Source organism: Silene latifolia, chromosome 1 (genome assembly GCF_048544455.1).
Source record: "Silene latifolia isolate original U9 population chromosome 1, ASM4854445v1, whole genome shotgun sequence".
Classification (NCBI taxonomy): domain Eukaryota; kingdom Viridiplantae; phylum Streptophyta; class Magnoliopsida; order Caryophyllales; family Caryophyllaceae; genus Silene; species Silene latifolia.
Genome location: NC_133526.1, coordinates 14,720,190 through 14,739,082, shown reverse-complemented (window position 1 = coordinate 14,739,082; position 18,893 = coordinate 14,720,190). Strand labels below are relative to the sequence as shown.

At 35.5% G+C, this 18,893-nt stretch overlaps 3 protein-coding genes and 1 long non-coding RNA gene across 4 annotated transcripts; all 4 read right to left on the bottom strand.

The window, feature by feature from the left end:
- Positions 1-247: 247 nt before the first annotated feature.
- On the bottom strand, positions 248-1,599 carry LOC141651904 (uncharacterized). Its single transcript, XR_012546910.1, has 3 exons — positions 1,170-1,599; positions 870-988; positions 248-362 (listed from the first exon to the last, which is right to left on the bottom strand). It is a non-coding gene; the product is annotated as an uncharacterized LOC141651904 (long non-coding RNA).
- Positions 1,600-13,267: 11,668 nt separating this feature from the next.
- LOC141651859 (uncharacterized) lies at positions 13,268-14,350 on the bottom strand. Its single transcript, XM_074459568.1, has 3 exons — positions 13,927-14,350; positions 13,458-13,628; positions 13,268-13,380 (listed from the first exon to the last, which is right to left on the bottom strand). Exons 1-3 carry the CDS (start codon positions 14,332-14,334, stop codon positions 13,300-13,302), a joined length of 660 nt encoding a protein of 219 aa, XP_074315669.1. The 5' UTR covers positions 14,335-14,350; the 3' UTR covers positions 13,268-13,299.
- A 172-nt stretch (positions 14,351-14,522) lies between these two features.
- On the bottom strand, positions 14,523-15,326 carry LOC141640980 (protein FAR-RED IMPAIRED RESPONSE 1-like). Its single transcript, XM_074449659.1, has one exon. It carries the CDS (start codon positions 15,324-15,326, stop codon positions 14,523-14,525), a length of 804 nt encoding a protein of 267 aa, XP_074305760.1.
- A 183-nt stretch (positions 15,327-15,509) lies between these two features.
- On the bottom strand, positions 15,510-17,252 carry LOC141640974 (putative protein FAR1-RELATED SEQUENCE 10). Its single transcript, XM_074449653.1, has 2 exons — positions 16,995-17,252; positions 15,510-16,303 (listed from the first exon to the last, which is right to left on the bottom strand). Exon 2 carries the CDS (start codon positions 16,299-16,301, stop codon positions 15,510-15,512), a length of 792 nt encoding a protein of 263 aa, XP_074305754.1. The 5' UTR covers positions 16,302-16,303; positions 16,995-17,252.
- Positions 17,253-18,893: the final 1,641 nt, after the last annotated feature.

The window sequence follows — 18,893 nt, the reverse complement described above, 5'->3', positions numbered from 1 at the left end:
CATTTGATCGACATCGATTCATCAAAGGGACCAAGGCTCGATTTGGCATATTCATCAAAACATGGCAATTATTGCTACAAAATTCACTTTAAGCCTATTCATTACTATATCATATTATATTCTATCCTAACATGTGCAACTACCAAATATAAACATAATTTTTACTATCAACATAATTTTTACTACTAATAGAATTCATTCAATTAACTATCACAAAATCAAACAAAAAGCAAGGAATGTGACGATTATTCGTCGAGTAACTCGAAATATGTTACCTTAAGCTAGCAAAGAGACAAGCAATAAACTTGAGAAAGCTTCTAAAACCCAAAATTACTCTTTATCTTCAACCACATATGAGCCACCTAAAATAATTATGTGAAAGGACGATATTAATGGATTATCGTTATATAAAATAAGAGACGTAAATTAATTATATTTTAATTAAACCAAACTTGCGTCAAAACAATTTATAGACATGGCCCAAAAGTTATTATGGCAACCTTCCGTAATTCCTTTTATTATTCTAAAACAATCGTCTTTATCCCAAATCCTTTTAAATTTATGTGAGAATAATTGTTATCAAATGGTGACTCATAAAATAAAACTACTACTAAGTCGTAAGCTTGTTTATAAAAAGTAACAAATTAATTAATTATATAATAAATTAAAACAAGTTAAATTTTATAAAAATCAACCCCTTGATGACCAAAGACCTTACGGTCTTTCACCATTCAAAGCTCCAAATCAAATTTCATTTATACCCCATAATAATTATGACAATTTTTTTTATAATGTAAAAATAAAATAAAATCACCCACATGCAATAGTTAATTTTAACATACAACAATAGAAAATGTTAATTTACCCACCCTTAAAAGGGATTTTGCTAATTTGATCCAAGCCTGACTTGAAACTATTCCAGAAAATCGGTTCTGTCGCGGTCCATCTATTCTCCTTCTCGGCAGCCGTGTGTCACGGCAACACAAATCTAACACAACAATTCACAAACACACCACTTAATAACAACTTAAATAAATCCAATTTTATAAAGTATAATTTATTTTTAAGGTAAGATCTAATTCAAAACTAACATGTATGTAAGTTTTCATGCCAAAAATAAAGAAGTAGAATCTGAAAAATTAAGAGTTGAAATAAAATAGCATTAATACCTTAGATAAGATTGAAATTGAGAAAAGTAACAAATTAAGCTGAACTTTGAGCCCAAAAATCTCATGTGACGGTTAGAGTTATTCATTTTTGTGGGTTTTTGGTTTGAATGGAGAATGAAAAGGAAGCTTAAAATATTTGGTCTTCTTTTTGTTTCTTTGATCTAATTCTTGTTTACATAGAAATGAAGTGAATTGTTAAAGAAGAATGAGAGTAATTAATGATAAATTAATGGGGATTACTATGGCTTAGTTTTTACGGGAAAAAGGAGAGAAAAGGTTAAGAGTGATATTTTTATTTTAATTAAGGAGTAAGAGCAAGTGAATGAGTAATTAATATAGGGAATTATGGGCTTGGTTTTTACGGAACATAGGAGAGAAAAATTAAGGGTGTAAAAGTGTGGTTTAATTAAGGAGAGAAGGCTAGTGTGTTAATAGGTTTTGATGAAGGAACCAGTGACATGAATTGGATCCCATGGGTTTATAGAACATCGTCTGGAAGACGGGTAAAGTGCCACTTGGATCAATTTTATACAATTTCGTAAATCGTTTCGATAAGACTCGGTTTATAATTTGTAAGAATAATTTTCGGAATTTTAAGATACAATAAATATATTTTTAAATAAAAACTATTTAAATAGAAACTTCCAAGCCAAAATTATTTTCAAAATAATAATGGTGCATTTGAGCAGACAAGACTTGACTAATTAAATAACTAGGTATGGTCATAAGTTAATAATAATCGCATAATAATAAAACGTTAATAACATATTAGTAGCTTAAAATACATTATTATTATCCGACCAAAAATACGTATACTTTTAGTCTTATATAAATTATGCCTCAAAATATAATTTAATAATACGTATTTTTATATAAATGAGCTTTTATATATCACTTTTATAAAAATCGTGTTTGACATAAAATTAATTAAATTGAATAATTCAAAAATACATAATAAAGTGGTTAAATGGTTTAATAAATTTTAAATGTCAAAAAGGAAAATTCGCGGGTGTTACATTGTTCTTAAGCGGGTTAAAAGCGAAAATCCCTTTGATAATGATTTACAAGCCATGTTAGATGTTGGGTGTCGTATATGCGATGGCCACCATCTAGCGCAAGATTGTCCGTCGAATTGGTTGATTTCGTCACCAATAGACTGGTACAAAGAATGTCTGGAGTCCGAAGCTTGGCTACACCCGCCTTGGATTGGGCCGAATCCATGCGTCAAAAGGAGCTATGAAGATGGGGTTTTTCATTTCTCCGAGCTGCAACCTGTCCGAGAGAACTGCCGAGGAGGGTGGCTCGTCTCTGGCCTCGACACTAATGACCCGCACCCCCCGACTTCCGCCTTCAGGGGTGTTTCCAAGTCCAGCGTTACAGGGCCATACAATCAAAACTCCATTGTCGGAAAGAAGCAAGTTGAGGCAACGACAAGGGTCAAGAAATGTAGGGCAAAAGTTAAGTATCGACTTATTAAAACCGGAAGCATGAAATTCGTCCTTAAAAGGGTTAATCCGGAACGCCGAGCTGTCAACCATTATTACAACCCGAACACCAATTGGATTGGTTTGAATCCATATTCAAAGAGAAACAGAGGCGGAACAACGAATTTTTGGGTAAGTCGAGTCGAGTCCGTTGGAAGTAATAGGGTCGACTCAAGTGAAGAGGATAGCACGGGCACAACTCGTCATTACAAACAAGTCAAGCAAGTGGTATACAAGCAAGGGAGTCCGCAGGAATTGAGGACAATTCCTTTCTAAGGGAGAGGGTATGATACGAATATGAGACGGGTCAGTCATTAAATTGGTAGTTAATTAGCACGTTTAAATTATTGGGTTGATACCTGATACGAATATGAGACGGGTCGGTCATTAAATTGGTAGTTAATTAGCACGTTTAAATTATTGGGTTGATACCATTTAAATTCATACTTATTATTTGCTCTTAGAAGACCATTAGTATACTAGATTTAAGGAGTCATTATGGGTCTTTAATATGGGTCATCATTGTTTTAATTGAGCCGTTACAATTAGCATTTAGTAGCATTTAGGCGTTAGAATTGTCTTGCCCATTTCAACTATTTAAGAAATTTGTCATTTGTATTGGTAAGAGACAAGAATTTTGATAAAGAAAATTGACTTTTGTTTGTGTTAAACAAATTTCATCGGATTGTCGCGATAATCCAAAACTAGTGATAAATTAGGACGCGTTTCCTATCTATCGCTAGATTGGAACCAATTGGTGTTGGTTAGTCAATCTCTTTCATCGAATTATCGGTGTAATTCGGTGTCTGCTTATCCTTGTTACTCTTTATTTGCGTATTTTACGATAATGGAACCTCAAGTTCATAAAATGAACAGTCACTCCGACTGTTTCAACAAAACAAATCCGCTTCCGCATTTTATTTCACATCATTACCAAATGATGTGAAATAAAATGCGGAAGCGGATTTGTTTTGTTGAAACAGTCGGAGTGACTGTTCATTTTATGAACTTGAGGTTGCATTATCGTAAAATACGCAAATAAAGAGTAACAAGGATAAGCAGACACCGAATTACACCGATAATTCGATGAAAGAGATTGGCTAACCAACACCAATTGGTTCCAATCGAGCGATAGATAGGAAACGAGTCCTAATTTATCACTAGTTTTGGATTATCGCGACAATCCGATGAAATTTGTTTAACACAAACAAAAGTCAATTTTCTTTATCAAAATTCTTGTCTCTTACCAATACAAATGACAGCCCTTAAATAGTTGAAATGGGCAAGACAATTCTAACGCCTAAATGCTACTAAATGCTAATTGTAACGGCTCAATTAAAACAATGATGACCCATATTAAAGACCCATAATGACTCCTTAAATCTAGTATACTAATGGTCTTCTAAGAGCAAATAATAAGTATGAATTTAAATGGTATCAACCCAATAATTTAAACGTGCTAATTAACTACCAATTTAATGACCGACCCGTCTCATATTCGTATCAGGTATCAACCCAATAATTTAAACGTGCTAATTAACTACCAATTTAATAACCGACCCGTCTCATATTCGTATCAACTAGCTACCATGTACGATTTTCATGGTTAAAGAATCGCATTAAGCACATATCACAATCTAACATACCTCAACTATACGGCTTTCGATGCAAGTTCCCCTTCAGTCGCCTAACATTGGCCTGTCTCGAAAGTTATAAACTTTGACTAGTAAATTATGGCTTGAGATCGCCTTGTAGCCTCAATTAAAGCAGCGCCTTTTATAACCATCTACATTTGCCATATTTTCACGATGACATTAGTACTTGATGATGCATCTCAAAGGTAAGTATTAGGATACTAGGCCCATTAGGGCCGACTATCATTAGGGTTAAGTTATGACGGCTACCGTCTAGGGTTTAGACTAATATGGTTTACTATATATATCGCCTCCATGTATTCAATGAGGTAGACAATTCAATAATACAATTCTCCCTTATGCAATCTCTCCTCTATAATCTTAACATGGTATCAGAGCCTCACGCTCTTGAGGCCTAAAAACGATCTTCCGCCGCCCTGCATGAGGGACTAATGAATTACGGTGCCCTCCGGCGGGATTTAAAAAAAAAAAAAAAAAAAAAAACAAAAACTCAAAATATCATCGAAGTGCCGATTCTTTAAACAAAGGCTACAATTGTACGCGCAATACATGATTTCTGTTCATTTCATCCGTACTTATTCAAGGGATGTGATGAAGTGCTATTGTGCTAATATTGTGCCTGTCTTTTGTTGATTTTCCCTTTTTTATCCCGAATAAATTGTCCAACCCTAAAAATAAGAAAAAAAAAATCGTGATTCTTCTCTTTCGAAAGTCATTAATTCTGACCAAGGTAGCACTGAAAATAAAAACTGGCGAGTTACGCACTGAAAAAAACTGGCGAGTTACGCACTGAAAAAACTGGCGAGTTACGCACCAAAAAAACTGGCGAGTTACGCAAGAAATTGTCTGGCGAGTCCTATACGCACCCAAAAAGAAGTGTCTGGCGAGTCCTATACGCAATATCTACTGCCTTGCGACGATGAGAAGTTTTTCATAAAGAAGATTCGTAAAGATTTGAAAATCCATGTTTTTATTTTAATTATTATCTTGCTTGTATTTCTCCAATCGTAAAGTTCGTACTATGTACTGCCTTTACGATTGCGGGAGGGTATTAGGATACTAGGCCCATTAGCGCCGACTATCATTAGGGTTAAGTTATGACGGCTACCGTCTAGGGTTTAGACTAATATGGTTTACTATATATATCGCCTCCATGTATTCAATGAGGTAGACAATTCAATAATACAATTCTCCCTTATGCAATCTCTCCTCTATAATCTTAACAGTAAGTCATTGCTTACGGTCTAACCAAAAATATATATGGAAACACATATGAAGAAAGACCCAGGAGATCGCGTCTCAACACCTCGTCCTTGGCGCATATGCGTCATGTAATGAACGTACTCAATGCATGTCAATGTAACATCCTCATATACCAAAATGCCTTATCAAGGATCACCTTAGCATATAAGAGTGCTACCATCTCGGTTGCCCGAGGTAGTACGCATCATAAAAACAATAAAGAAACAAACTTGAGTAAAAGAAAGTGATAATGTTTACAAGTCTCAAAACAACTCTAAAAGAAACAATTGTAACAAGGTCATAAAGTGATGTAATGTCAGCTAAAACAACATCAGAGACTCGGTGATGACAATGCCCATCCACGCCCCGCGAGCTATCCCATCAATCATCAACAATCATCACCTTCTAAGCCAATTGCTCACTATTCTCGAATGGATCACCACAATTTTGAAAACATGAAACGGCGTCAGTCAACTGTATAACCAAATCTGTAATAATAGTTCTTGTCGAGCTGAGTAGTGGTCAGTTACCTTAGTTTATGTTACACCTTGAATTGTGGGAGACGATGAGATGAACTTCGGGGACGAAGTTTTTTTAAGGGGGGGAGACTGTAATACCCGCCTCGTTAAGGACTCGTTGACCGCCGTTGACTGACCTTAGACACATGTCTAGACCTCTGGAAACCTTATTAGTTCGATCTTACGTTATGATAACCTTTGGGAGTAGGAAGCTTGATCTAGCGTAGGCTACTCGATCGAGTAGCCGAGTGACTCGATCGAGTAGAGGCCACTCGATCGAGTAAGTCCATACTCGAAAGTCGAGTTCAGCGGTAAAATATAAATCGTGAAGTCGTGAACCCAAAATCAGTTTTCATTTTATTTCTTCCTAAACCTAATCATCAATACCTTTCTCTCCTTCACCAACCTTCATCTTTGGACCGCTTTTATGATTGGAGACATCATAGGATGCGAGGCACGAGTTGAGTAGTAGTCTTGTCGCCGGAACGCCGAGCATAGGTAAGTCATCATCATCATCAACGTCTTCCTTAGTTTTGGTTGTGGTTGTGTTTATTAGTAATAGGGTTTGCCATACTGTTTGTAATTGGTGGTAATGGTGGTTGCTTGTCGTCATATGGTTGTATGCGGTATTGCTGCTGATTGCTAAAGGTAGGTTTTCCTACTCTGTTGACTGTTTGGTATGTTGGCGGTGTTGTTAGTTGGTATTGATTTTGTTTACATTGGTATTGTAGTTGGTTGTCGTTGATTGTCTGTGGTGTCCATATACGGGGTGCGTCCCTGACTGAGGGGAGTCTTTTCGGGAATGGCTTCACGCCCTTGATTCGCCTTTTGTAATTCCCGTCACAAAGGGGATGTGCACATTAATAGACTAGGGTTATTCGCTCAACGGAGATGAGCGAGGCTTAGATGGGAACGGCTGTGGTCCCCCACTGGCAGTGTTGAATACCTGTTACGATGGGTATTCTGGCTGGGCTACGCAATTTTGTGTATAGTCAGATGATTGGTGATATGACGGTGTTGGGAATTGTGATTGTGATTGGTGATGTAATGGTGTTGGGGATTGTGATTATATGTTTTATCTTGTGTTGTCTGTTGTTCTTCAGTTACTGACCTTGTGTGGTGTTGTTTGTGTTTCTTTGTTGTTTTGTGTCTGTCGTGATCTATTATGGTGAGCAGTTAGTCTTAGCAGGTGTTGATATGTGAAGCTTAGCTGGGTGCTTTGGAGGGACGAGTTTATCACTACGTCATGGCATGGATAGTATCACCGTAGTTGATAGTTGTTGTTATCAGTTGTACCTTTTTTTTTCCTGAGTTAAACTTGCAATAAACTTAATTGTTCTTTTATTGAAGTTATGATATTTAATATTCCTCGGGCAACCGAGATGGTAATGCCCTTATCTGCTAGAGAAGGTCTTGTTAAGGCTCCTTGGTAGATGGTGATGTTACAAAATCAATGTACGCAGCGGAAACAAAAGTAACACTACAATCAGTCGATCTACAACTCCAACATTTACCACTCATTGACTACACACTAAAGTGTTTAGCCATGCCAGGTTACCCAACGCAACAAGTAACCCACACCACCAGTGGGGGACCACAGCCTTGCCCACCAAATCCCCGCTCATCTCAACGAGCGATCCCAGCTCCTTAATATGCACACCCCCTTGTGACGGGAGTAACAAGGGACGGACATGGGTATGGAACCATCTACCAACATAGTTCCACAACAATCATTCGACCAACAATACCAACCAACCAATCTCCATCAATTCCAACCAACAATCAATCATAAACAAGTAATTAATTATAAAGCCAACCGAGTAGGGAAACCCTACCTTATTCGCAATCCAAACAATCACAGCAACAAATCAGACATGTTCCTCTACAAACTCGTCACCTATACACATCTTATACAATCAAAATCTACCCTAAATCCCCAACAAATCTGATTAGGGTTTAACAACAACAATAATATGACCATAAGGACAAAAGTACGATACTTACCGATGAATCGACGCGAAACAAAAATGTAAAATCCTTCAATCCAGCTCTAGCAGTGATTAGAACAATTGAAGAAGTTGTACGTAATTTAGGTTTTAAAAGAATGATTAAGAAACTGTTAAGACGTCTTTATATACTTCTCCAATTATTTAATCAAAAACCGCGGATATAACCCCGTCAGACCGGTTACTCGACCAAGTACACAATGTACTCGACCGAGTAAGCCCAACTCGACCGAGTACCAATAGACTCGATCGAGTTCTGACGTTCCAGAACCTAACCTTAACACACCCGACAGCCAACTCGGCCGAGTAAGCCCTACTCGACCAAGTTACCCATGGTCAGAAACTTGTGGTATTACATTCAACCCTAATTGCAATTGGTATACAAATAGAAAGCTTCGCCACTTTGTTTGAGAAGATTAAACTTTTTAATCGTAAGGAACGCTTTGTGAAACGAGAAACTCTGTAAAACTCAAATTTACTAATGGACAATATCAAAATGATATCTTCTTACTGCAACACACATTTTACTCAAAACTTACAGTTAAAAGACAATATCTCTTACTGGTTACTCCTCATAATCTAGCTTATCGTGTGGATGCGTTTATATCTCATACTGGCCTCTACTGCGTCGGTGTTCACGATCCATAATTGTACGATATTATCCACTTTTGGCCAAGCTTTCACGAATTTACACTTGGATTTTCTGAACACTTATAAAGATGAACTTCTACCTTTATACTAACTATGTGGGACATGAGTTTGCACCCTAACAATCCTCCGCTCAAACCAAGGTCCATCATGTTCGCTCGGGACAAATTCCCCATTTTTTTTATTTTATCCACACTATTTTTATACCGTTTTGATAGTTGTTAAGTAACCATGATCTGTTACATACCTTTGGTGGTGATCTCACAATAACTCGAGTGATCGACGAAAACAAAGCTTGAAAAATATAAAAGAATAATGAGATGGCGCCACCCGGTGACGCTCAATTTAAGCGCCACCGAGGGTATTATCGTAAATTTATTACTTATTTGGCTTTCCCTCCATCTAAATTTGAAATTTAAATTAAATAATGCTAAAGGGTAATATAGGAAGTTCACATTAGTAATTAGTTGTAACAACTAACAAAAATAATAATTAAAAAAAATTTAAAAAATAAAAAATCCAAAAGTGCCTATTTTTGTGGAATCGGTTGACCGGCATTTGTACCATGAGGCAAGAGCTTTAACAAGTTATAAATAATATTCAATCCCTAATAGCAACTATTAAGAGGCTTTGGCACAATGGTTTCTTACTGCAAGAGGGGACAAGTTCTGCACGGGTTCGACACTCATGTCTAACATTTTTGTCATTTTTGTTATTTTTATATTCGTTTTAGTTAGAATTTGAATATTAAATATGCCATTTTGCGAATTAAGGTTGTTGAAACAACATTTTTATTGGACCGTCATATTATATTATAAAATTAAGACCATAAAAATGGTAAAGTATCCTCTTGTCTTGTTTTTTTGTGCTCCCTTTATGTAGGTGATTTGTTTACGTTTTTCTAATTATTCGTGAGCGCTATTTAAATCGAAGGTAAACAAATTACTGACAGAGGGATATGTTAAAATTGTATCGCGACAATTTAATATTTTATAATTTTTATTGATGACAAAATTATATGTTGGAATATATTTATAGAAATAAAGTTATTATATTCAAAATAAACAAGTGTTAATGAATTGAATTGAATTGAACTTAGCCAGGCAAAACGGTATTGAACTGAGTTGAGCTAAGTAAAGCAAAACAGAATGATTTTGAAGGATAGTGAACTAAGTGAAGCTTAACTAAATTGAATAACCGAGCTAAATTGAGCATTATTAAATTAAACTAAGTTGCACATAACTGGAGCATGTAAAGCTTAATTCGAAACCCGTCTATTCATTATGATTAATTTTTTTTTTTTTTTTACTATTGGTCCAATACTTTATTGTTTGCATTTTATTTATTCCTTAGTTTGAATATTTAGTTACTTGTCACCAAAGTTACAATCTTTAGGCTTAACTTCATTTTTGCTTACACCTTTGTTAATTTTTTTTTTTTTTTTGTATTTGTTTTAGTTAGAATTTGAATATGAAACATGTCATTTTGCAAATTAAAGTGGTTGAAAAAAACATTTCTATTGGACCGTCATGTTATATTATAAATTAAGACGATAAAAATGGTAAAGTATACTCTTATGTTGTTTTCTTGTGCTCCATTTATGTACGTGATTTGTTTACGTTTTTTATTACTCGTGACTTCGTGAACGGTATTTAAATTAAAGGTAACCAAATTACTAACGGAGGGATTATATAATATGTTAAAATTTTATCGCGACAATTTAATATTTTATACTCCCTTCTATTCTACATAACTGTCCCAGTTTTCATTTCCGTCTTTTCATAATAATGTCTCATTGTCCATTTTTAGTAAACTTTTATACTTATTTTAATCATTTTAACCCACAACAATACCTCACCTCACCCCCACAACAATACTTATTATAATCACTCCATCCACAATAATACTCCACAATACCTTCTCTCTCTCTCCAATTACCTTACCCCACCACAATACGTTACATTATTTAACTCACTTTCTTAATTCTTGTGTCATTTCAACAACGAGATAATTATCGGGAATAGGAGGGAGTAATTTTTATCAATGACAAAATTATATGTTTGGAATATATTTATAAAGTAAAGTTATACTTAAAATACACAAGTGTTAATGAATTGAATTGAAGACGGTACTGAATTGAATTGAGCTAAATTAAGCTAAACAGAATGATTTCGAAGGATGGTGAACTAAGTTAAGCCTAACTAAATTGAATAACCGATATTAAATTGACTATATCGGTAACATATTTTCTTAACTCGATTTGATGTAAAACCCATCCAAAATAACATGTGACCAGATGATGACTCGACACGATGAATGACCTAATATCGAATTAACTTAGTAACGATCCAAATAGATAATTAACATTTTATACATCGTAAATATTTAACTTTATATATGCACCTAAGAATAAATATAACATGAAATATTGGTCTAAATTAAAATTTTGAAAGTACATTGTGATATTAGTTATTGATACCATAACTTGATAATATGTTCATTGTGAAATCGATATAGTAAGTGAACTCACAAATTTTCCTGTGAAAAAGCTTCTTTTTAAATAAGTAAGCTATTGATAATTTAATTATATTCACTAATTAAGGAAATTATTAATTATAATGTATTTCATTATACATTTCAGCATATTACACATTTCTCTTGGATTAATTTCCAGTTCAATTTTTTTTGCTCGAATTAAAATATAATGACGTGAAATATGAAAAATTAGTTAGGTGTTAATTTAGCATGATTAAGTTGTAAAAAAAAAACTTTATAAATACGCATTAATTGCGCGGGATTTAAACTAGTTACATATTAAGTTAACTCAAATTTAACGGATCGACTCAAATTTCGTTTGTGTAGAACTTTAACTCTCTCTTAAGTTGGGTATATTCGTCTTAACGTTGAAACGGGTTAAAAATAATACAAAAGAGGGAAATGACTGAAATAACAAAATTTCTGTTCTATCTATACAAATAGAATAATATTTGACCCGTCTTAAGCTCCGTCTTAAATTCCATTTGTATAGCAACTACGCGGTGAATATAAGCCCATTAGCCGATAAAACAAAGATATTTACTCTGTATATGATTGTAATGTGATTTTGGCGCCAAAATCCCATTCTTTTTGGCGCAATTCAACAGATTTGTTATCCTAATCCTTCTTTTAAGGAGTTGATAACTCTTTGATAAGATAGGGTGGTTGCTCTATGGCTATATAAGTAGCATATAAGCTGTAAACACTTTCATTCAAAACAAATAAAAAAGATCTTAATATGAAAGGCACTAGAAATAATAGTTTGAACGGACTCGGATTTTGTAAATCATGCCGGGTACAAAAAACGGGGGTAAACAAAAAGCGAGTGTTCCCTTCGAAAAATAATTTATTGTTGAAGGAGATAAAAGAAGAGGCGAATGAATTTGATATTATTAATTTGGCTAAAAAAATTGTAGAGGTAAAGAAGGAGCCTGAAGAATTAGCGGAAAAAAAAGAAGTCGAGATTATAGATCTGACAAAGGATGATTATGTTGTGTTTATTGATTTAACCAAAGATGACGAGATTGAGATCATTGATCTCACACAGGACGATGACATATGAAGCCTTGGAGAATTGGTCTAGCTCAACGAGAAGATTGCTTTTCGAATTTCTATTTGTTTTTTTTATTAATTAGGGATGGAGTTCTGTTTTTTTTTGATTAATTAGGATTTGAGTTATGTATGGTGAAGTAAGTTCTTTCTTGTCAGTGTAGTCGAAATATTCCTAAATTTCGCGTTTCTTTAATAAATAAAGCTAATGAAATTCACGTCTTTCCCTTCAAAAAAAAGTTCGTATTTGGTTTCTGATTCAAAAGTAGCAATCATAGGCTACTGTGTGCATTTGAATGTCGAACCTGGAATGAAAAGAATAAGAAATATTGAATTTAGGATATACCATTTTAAAGCTAAGGATTTTAGCTTCCACATCCAATAAGAATCACCCACAATACTGATCTATAACTCGAGATATGGAGCTTTGAGTGACAGCAGGTCAGAACTTAAAGTTCAGCAGCATGCTATGTTCCAGCAGGGACTTTGAGGCTTCATATCTCTCTGCTCAGGTTGAACCATTGTGTGAGCCATACACCAAATGAAAGGTAATTGAGTTAGCTACCACCTCCAAAAAGAATTAGCCCTATATATTGTCTGGTTTGAGAGATATGATCAATTTAGTACTGACAGGTCAGGCTGAACGTCCGCTGTACATTTCAGCACGTAGTGGCAGTTTTCAGAAGCCATAACTCTTGACTCAAGATGAACCACAAGGTGAACCATATAGAAAATCGAAGCTAGATGAGTTGGCTATCTTATCCAATTGGAATCACGCAAGAACATGGCCTGGATCTTGAGTTATGAAACTGTTAGTAAGTTCAGGTCATAAATGCTGTAACTGGAACATGAAATCTATTCCACCAATTATTTCTTGAAATTGTCAAAGAGTCTAATAAGTTCGTCATAGATGAATCCAAATGAAACAATGAAACAATAGTATTTCAACGAATGCGCCAGCTGACTTGATCGTTCCAAGACGGTCTTTCAAACTATGACTGCTGCTCCATGTTTGATCTACTTAATTTTTCATTCACAAGGTTATTTGATTGTCCTCTTTGTTCAAAATATTGCTGCACAATTTAAAACGCTAAATTAATTTTTTGACATTAAGAAACTTGAAACTTTACTAGGTTGGGTATTTTCTCACCAACATCCTTGTATATTCACCGGGATGATGTATATCATCTGATAAGTGAGTTGTTGGTCCACAATTAGCAACACTCGCACTTGGTCTTAGAAATAAATCATCTTCATCCAAGGCCATTTCATCTTGTGCAGTTCCAGTATTTCTATTTTTCCTCTTCTTTGGAATGTTTTCCTGTTCATTTTTTTGGTAAAACAATGGAAATCAAAAGCAATAACTATAACATGAAAATGCAGTAGCAAAACAAAACCCAAAATTAACTACCCCTACTGCTATTAACAGGAAAAAGAAACACATCAATCCAGGAAAATTTCTTGGCAAAGCAACTCCAGTACAGTCCTGCTCAATCAAGAAATTAATTTAGCGTCTTAAATTGTGCATCAATACTACTCACTGCTGCAATTGTACTCTCCAAGAAGCGTCATTCAGGACTACAAACCTTCATTATACGACAAATGCTAGTTATGCTAACCTGAGATGTTTTGTTTTGCAGGTTTGTCCTCTGTGATTTTTTTTTCCTTGAGACACCGGTCTGCTTTTGTCTAACTGTTATTCTTGGTCTTCCGACAGCTTTCACTTGATTCGGGTCTTGTAATGCAACCTTAGTCTGAGATCCATCTGAATTATCCATGAAAAATATGATACCTCGCCGATCTTCATTTTGGCTGACTTGTTCAGATGACATTCTACCCTCATTAGCAATGTCATTCTGCGTTGTAAGATTTTGGCTAATAGTCGTAATACCAGTCAATACAGTATCGAAGTCACCAGCAGAATTCATTGCTTTAATGGCAAGTTTTTCAAATTCCTCTTGCATTTTTTGATACCTCATAACACACTCACTTTTCACCGGATCATAATAAGGAACTTTAACTCTCATGTACGGTCTATCAATATCCTTCCTCCATCGGTTAACAATATAGAAGTTTGGAATTTTTTGGACCCCTGCATCATAAAGAATTTTTAGAGAATGCCGACACATGATGCCACGTGTTTCAAAAAGCTTACAACTACAATATACTTCATTTGTGCCCTTCTGTAACTTCACCGTGTACTCTACCCTCTTCTCTATCGGCAAATCACCAAATTCACGAGTGTCTTCCACCTTGAACTCTCTAAATCTTCTTCATCTGTATGGATACTAGGAGTAGTATACATGCAACCTCTTACCTCATCCATCACCTTTTGGAATGCATAATGTGTGTAAACTGGTTGAAAAAATCTTTCGGCAGCAAATTTAGTAACAATCTGGTACCTTGTGTTCCTTGACTGGTGCTCTGCCAGTATTTCCTTGTCACATTTTGCACCTAGGGCAAGATCATATTTAAGCACAAACTCTTTTAATGATGTCTTACTATTAACGTAACCCTTAAAAAAAGCATTTACGCTCTCATTTCTTTGTGTAGTTGACATGCCTGCCCAAAAACAATCAGTTAGAAAAGTGGGAACCCAACGATGTCTATCTTTGTACAAAGTATACAACCAGGCATTATTTTTCAATTCATAGAGGTCAACAAACTCCTTCCAACTCGCTTCAAACTCATCAACGCTCATTGAGTCATAAACACACCTCGACATGGCTCCTTTAATCTCGTGGAAGTATTTGTAACTCTTGAACTTTTTGTTTTGTTTCTCCATAATATGCCAAAGGCACCACCGGTGTCTAGTATTCGGCATTTCCAACTTAATTGCTTTTGTTATAGGAACACTCTGATCAGTGATTATAGCTTTAGGTGCCACACCACCCATGCAATCTACCCATGTCCTCAATAACCACCTATAGGTTTCAATATCCTCGCTAGATAGTAGTGCACAACCCAAAAGTATTGTTTGTCCGTGATGATTTATCCCTATAAAAGGAGCAAATGGCATCTCGTACTTATTTTTCAAATATGTACTATCGAGGCCAACGGAATCACTGAAATCTTTGTATCTTTGCTCTACTCCTAGAATCCACCCACATTACATTACGGATACGACCATCACACTCCAAGTCCATCGCGAAAAAAAAGTTATTTGACTCCTTCATGAATTTCATGAAATAATTATACAAAGCTACGGAATCTGGTCCAGCCAATTTCTCTTGTCTCTTCTTTTTAGCGGGTTTCTCATATCTCTCTCTAGGAAGGGAAGATTTTGAAAGCCATGACTTTTCACCGCCTCAGCCAAATAGGTTTTAGAAGGCCTTATACCAGCCTCATCGTTTATCATGATTCTCCTCTCAACTTCTTTTGGCACTTTTCTAAAAGCTCGTAAATATCTGATATCTTCGAGCTTAAGGGGATGATTATGATCCAAGTTTACACTCGTATACATCCATTGACCCTCAAACTCCTTCGCGTTGAAATTTGCGCCGCAATTTGTCATCTGAGAAGGTCTAGGTTTCATTTTATTTTTCGACCTACTCGATTGTTGTCTACCCTTATGGCAAATCCATAAAATGTGCTTAGCTGGCTTATTTGTATTTCGGGCCGGCTTCACATTCCTTAATCGAACAGAAAAAGCACATTGTTTAGCATAGTCAGTGAGATGTTTGAGTAAATCTTCAACTGTGTCAAACTTCATGCCATCTTTTGGCGCTTCCACTTCAGTTTCAACAGAATGTTCATTCTCATCATCGACTTCTTTATCAGAGTTGTATAAATTATCTTCTTCACCATTCTCTTTCGCACACTCTTCTAAAGTACTTGAATTGCTTCCTGGTATAAGTTCCTCATCATCAGATAGACCAATATCCTCAAAATTATACTCCCCATCATTATCATCCCCTGAAAAACCTGAAAAACGTTCTGTCTCGATCCTCTCATCATGTATATCGTCAATATTACTGCCACTTTGATTGTCCATACCTGACATTACAAAAATGGATTGTAGCTGTTCATCACCAAACTTACAATCTTTAGGCTTAACTTCATTTTTATTTCTTGTTTTATTATGATGTAAAATATCAGTTCTATCAGTTCTAGCATGCAGTATAATACAGGCCTGATATATTTTCTTCTGCAATGAAATATGATCAGTTCTTAGACCACAGTTTATTGTGCTGCTGCTCATTGTGGCAGCTCTAACATTTGGTAGCAGGATTGCAGTCAGAAACGGATTCAGACACGGGTATGGAGATACGGATGTTGGAGCTAGTTTTTGGGGATATGGGTCTGCTTATTTCTATTACTGAATCAACAAATTAACGATTTCATAAAATTAACTCTAGAGCTCAATTTGTTGCTCTGAAATAACGATTCCATAAAATTAACGATTCAATAAAATTCGAAATGAACTCAATCGATCAAGCAAAGAACATACTAACAGTGCAACAAATTAACGATTTCGTAAAATTCGAAATGTAGAAAATGCAATCTAAATCATCACTATAAACTGGACAGAGAGCAAATTAGTACTCACTCGTCTCATTCATTTATTTACGTTTTGTGTTCTTTGTAAAGAGTATTTTTAGCATATGTAAACAAATGATTGAGATGAAGCGAGTACAAGGTAAACAAATGACTAATACGGAGGAAGTAGTAGTGAAAACGAACAAACCGGCGACAACTTCGCGTCTGAAGATGTTGAATTTCGGCAAAGATTGTGAACGTACCCAGTACCAATTGGATTTAATACTCAGAGCAAATTGAATTCAATCAATGAATTGGTAATAGAACAACCGTGTTAAATTTTGAGACCAAGTAGAAGTTTTGTAATGAAGGGAGGAAGTGATGTTTTGTGATGAAGGGATGAACAGAGGAGAGGAGTTTTGTGATGAAGTGACGTATTGTCACTGATAATTTGATGATTATTAATTTTTTTTTTTTTAATGAAGATAATTTGATTTGTTAAGAGTTTTGATTCTAGGGGAATACTATAAGATAAGGTAAAATTACGTATTTATCCTTTAATATTTGGCGCAAAAACGAAAATTAATAAAAAAAAATTTCTTTTTTTTTTTTTATTTAATTAGGGTGGCGCCCTATCATCATCCAATATAAAATGATGCAAACACAACTTCAACTGAAGATTTGAAACGAAAAACATTTTATTCTGAAATCCATAACACGAATACAATAATTCCTACAATTTCACATTTTTTAGACAATTCAATAACTTTATGAAGAATTATATTCAATTTAACAATTACTCGTATAATCTATATTTTTAAACTGTAAAAGAAGAATCACTATGCCACGTGTCCTGTAAAAATTAATCCTTAAAATGATTTTTCTCGCCTATCTACTCGGCATATATTTCGCAACCCGTTATATAGTCATCTTAGAGTCTTCGGCTGCTTATGTTTTCCTCTTATTCCAGCCACCACCATACACAAACATGTTATATCTTCGCAATCCATTATATAGTCACCTTAGAGTCGACATGTGCTATTTGATGAAACCGCTTTTTCTTTCTCAAAGCTCTCTCAACCAAACACTCACACCTATGATTTCTTAGACGATGCGTTGTCTCCGTATGTTCTTCAACATCTGACTTCTATGCCTCCTGCCCAGCCACCTCCTACACCTACGAGGTCTTCCCCACCTTCCCCCTACCCATGACCAGTCTCCCCGCCAGTCCCCTGTTCGCGTCTCTTTTATCCCCGTGAACATTGCTCCTGTCGTGCCACACCAAACCCAACCCTCTAAGCCTATCACCCGCGCTGAACGAGAAATTTTTAAACCAAATCCCAAATATTTAAGCCCCCGACCATCTTAACCTTAGTCACATGGTAGCCATATCACCCATTTCCCGTAATCCAGTGTCTGCTATTCGTGACCCTAATTGAATGATGATCATGGATAATGAATATACGGCTCTATTAGCAATAAGAATTGCGACTTGGTTTCTCGACCACCTAATGTTAATGTCATACGTTCTATGTGGACTTTTAGGCACAAATTTCTTGAAAGGTATAAAGCATGTCTTCTAGGTGACGGAAAAACGTAGCAAGTCGGTTTTGATTTGGAGAGACTTTTAGCCCAGTGGTTTAACCATCCACCATCCGCACAGTTCTATGTCTCACTTTATCAAAATCATGGTCCATCCATCAACTTGACGTCAAAAATGCATTTCTCGACGGCACCCTTAATGAATCGGTCTATATGTATCAACCTCTTGGCTATCGAGCCAAACTCCGACTCGAACATGTCTGTCTCCTTAAGAAATATTTGTACGGCCTTAAAGAAGCTCCCCGAGCTTGGTATAAACGGTTTGCTGATTACATGGCTCAAATTTGTTTCACACATAGCAAATTGGATCACTAACTCTTTATTTTTCAACGAGGTAACGATCTTACTTATCTATTACTCTATGTCGACGATATTATTTTGACGTGTTCCTCAGACTCTCTTCGGGTTTCAATCATGAGTCGCCTTCAAACAAAATTTGCAATGAAGGATTTAGGTCCCATTAACTACTTTTTGGGTATTTCGGTCAACCAACAGTCCACTGGTC

Bases quoted from the DNA above. Each gene is read 5' to 3' on its own strand.
- LOC141640980 (XM_074449659.1), bottom strand. From the start codon at position 15,326: ATGCCATTTGCTCCTTTTATAGGGATAAATCATCACGGACAAACAATA.
- LOC141640974 (XM_074449653.1), bottom strand. From the start codon at position 16,301: ATGGACAATCAAAGTGGCAGTAATATTGACGATATACATGATGAGAGG.
- LOC141651859 (XM_074459568.1), bottom strand. From the start codon at position 14,334: ATGAGAGTTAAAGTTCCTTATTATGATCCGGTGAAAAGTGAGTGTGTT. The intron at 13,629-13,926 runs GTTAGCATAACT...AAAAATGAACAG, and splicing joins TGCAAAACAAAACATCTCAG to GAAAACATTCCAAAGAAGAG. The intron at 13,381-13,457 runs GTGAGAAAATAC...TAAATTGTGCAG, and splicing joins GTGAATATACAAGGATGTTG to CAATATTTTGAACAAAGAGG.